This window comes from Neopelma chrysocephalum, unplaced genomic scaffold (assembly GCF_003984885.1).
Source record: "Neopelma chrysocephalum unplaced genomic scaffold, ASM398488v2 Primary Assembly neopelma1_96043, whole genome shotgun sequence".
In the NCBI taxonomy this organism is placed as follows: Eukaryota; Metazoa; Chordata; class Aves; order Passeriformes; family Pipridae; genus Neopelma; species Neopelma chrysocephalum.
In genome coordinates this window covers 2,194-3,927 of record NW_020924694.1, presented here as the reverse complement: position 1 = coordinate 3,927, position 1,734 = coordinate 2,194, and the positions used below count along the sequence as shown (strand labels likewise).

Here is a 1,734-nt window from a genome sequence, read left to right as displayed (position 1 = left end):
CGAGGAAGAGGAAGATGCCTTGGGCCCCCCAGGCAGGTGAGGAGGAAGTCAGTGGCCCTTTGGGCGGGTGTTGTGCTGGCTCTGGCAGCCGAGCATGGCCCCCGGCTGCAGGACAACCCCGCTGCCGCCGCCGTCCTGCCGGGGCCGGAGTTGGGGGGATGTCCTTGGCCTTCCCTGTGGGCCGGAGGCAAATCCCCTCCCTGTCCTTCTTGCTTCCTGCCCCAGGCCCCGAGCTGAGGACGGAGAGCCCGGAGGACAAATCCCCCCATGGGACCCTGGTGGGAGAGGCCGTTTTGAAGGGCTCCACCGTGCAGGAAGGCAGTGGGGAGGAAAAGGGCCGGAGATCCCCCCGCAGGAGGGGCTCCAAAGCCAGCCCAGGGTGCTCTGAGGAGGAAAGACCCAGACTGTGCCAGGAAGGCGGCCGGAGCTTGAGGCAGAGCTCTGAGCTGGTGGTCCCTGAGCAGCCTCCCAGCAGGGAGAAGCCCTTCAGGTGCTTGGAATGTGGGAAGAGCTTCAGGAAGAGCACCTACCTGATCCGACACCAGCACATCCACACTGGGGAACGGCCTTACTCATGTGGGGAATGTGGGAAGAGCTTCAGCCAGAGCTCCAGCCTGATCCAACACCAGCACATCCACAGTGGGAAACGGCCCTATTCATGTGGGGAATGTGGGAAGAGCTTCAGGCACAGCTCCAGCCTGATCAAACACCAGCGCATCCACACTGGGGAACGGCCCTATTCGTGTGGGGAATGTGGGAAGAGCTTCTTTGACAGCTCCAGCCTCCGCAAACACCAGCGCATTCACACTGGTGAACAGCCCTACACGTGTGGGGAATGTGGGAAGAGCTTCAGGTACAGCTCCAGCCTGATCCGACACAAGCTCATCCACACTGGAGAACGGTCCTACAAGTGCTTGGAATGTGGGAAGAGGTTTCAGACCAGCTCAGATCTTCTCAGGCATGAGCAGACGCACACGGATGAGAGGCCCTTCCGCTGCACCGACTGCGGGAAGGGCTTCAAGCGGAACTCCACCCTCATCACCCACCGGCACATCCACACCGGGGAGAGGCCCTACAAGTGTGGGGAGTGTGGGAAGAGCTTCTCTGACAGGTCTAACTTGACCAGACACCAACAGACCCACCGGTAAGGGAAGCCCTACCAGTGCCCCGACTGCGGGAAGAGCTTCAGCCGCTGCTTCCACCCCGAATGAAGCCCCTGATGGTGAGGCAACCCCTGGAGTCCAGTGACTGTCAGTCCATCCCTTTCAACCAGAAAGGGCCAGTCCCCTTTCCCAGGGGCAGGTTCTTCCAAGAGAACCCTTCTTGGGGGGTGTGTGGAGATTCCTGCCTTGGCTGGGGACACCCCAAGGTCACTGCTGGAGGTTGAGAGCAGAGATCTCCCCACGAACGTTGGTCTGGGGGAGTTCCATCCATCTCTAATTAAGAATTCTTGCTTTTGTGCCAGCTTGAGTAGAATTGCTTCAAGACTTGCTTTAGTGTAGAGCACTGTCCTATCTTATCCTGTACTCCTGGTAGTTTTAGTGTTTCTATTGTGCAGTAAGTAATTCTGATGAAGATCTTTTGTCTGATCCTTTGTAACCCTGAATAAATTCATTTCTATCAGTAGGTCTGATTTGCCATCATTAAAACTTAGGGGACAAAAGTGGTTCAGTCACATCTCTGTAATGCCTCTAAACTGAATGTGTTGGCATAAACCGATGCCTTAAGACCCTT

The 1,734-nt window shown here is 57.1% G+C and overlaps 1 protein-coding gene across 1 annotated transcript; it reads left to right on the top strand.

Moving 5' to 3' along the window:
* Positions 1 to 8: 8 nt before the first annotated feature.
* On the top strand, positions 9 to 1,144 carry LOC113981085 (zinc finger protein 239-like; the record flags this gene model as incomplete). Its single annotated transcript, XM_027708324.1, has 3 exons — positions 9 to 36; positions 226 to 853; positions 932 to 1,144. Coding segments are annotated over 3 exons (869 nt in total), but the record flags the coding sequence as incomplete, so codon positions are not given.
* Between the last annotated feature and the right edge of the window lie 590 nt (positions 1,145 to 1,734).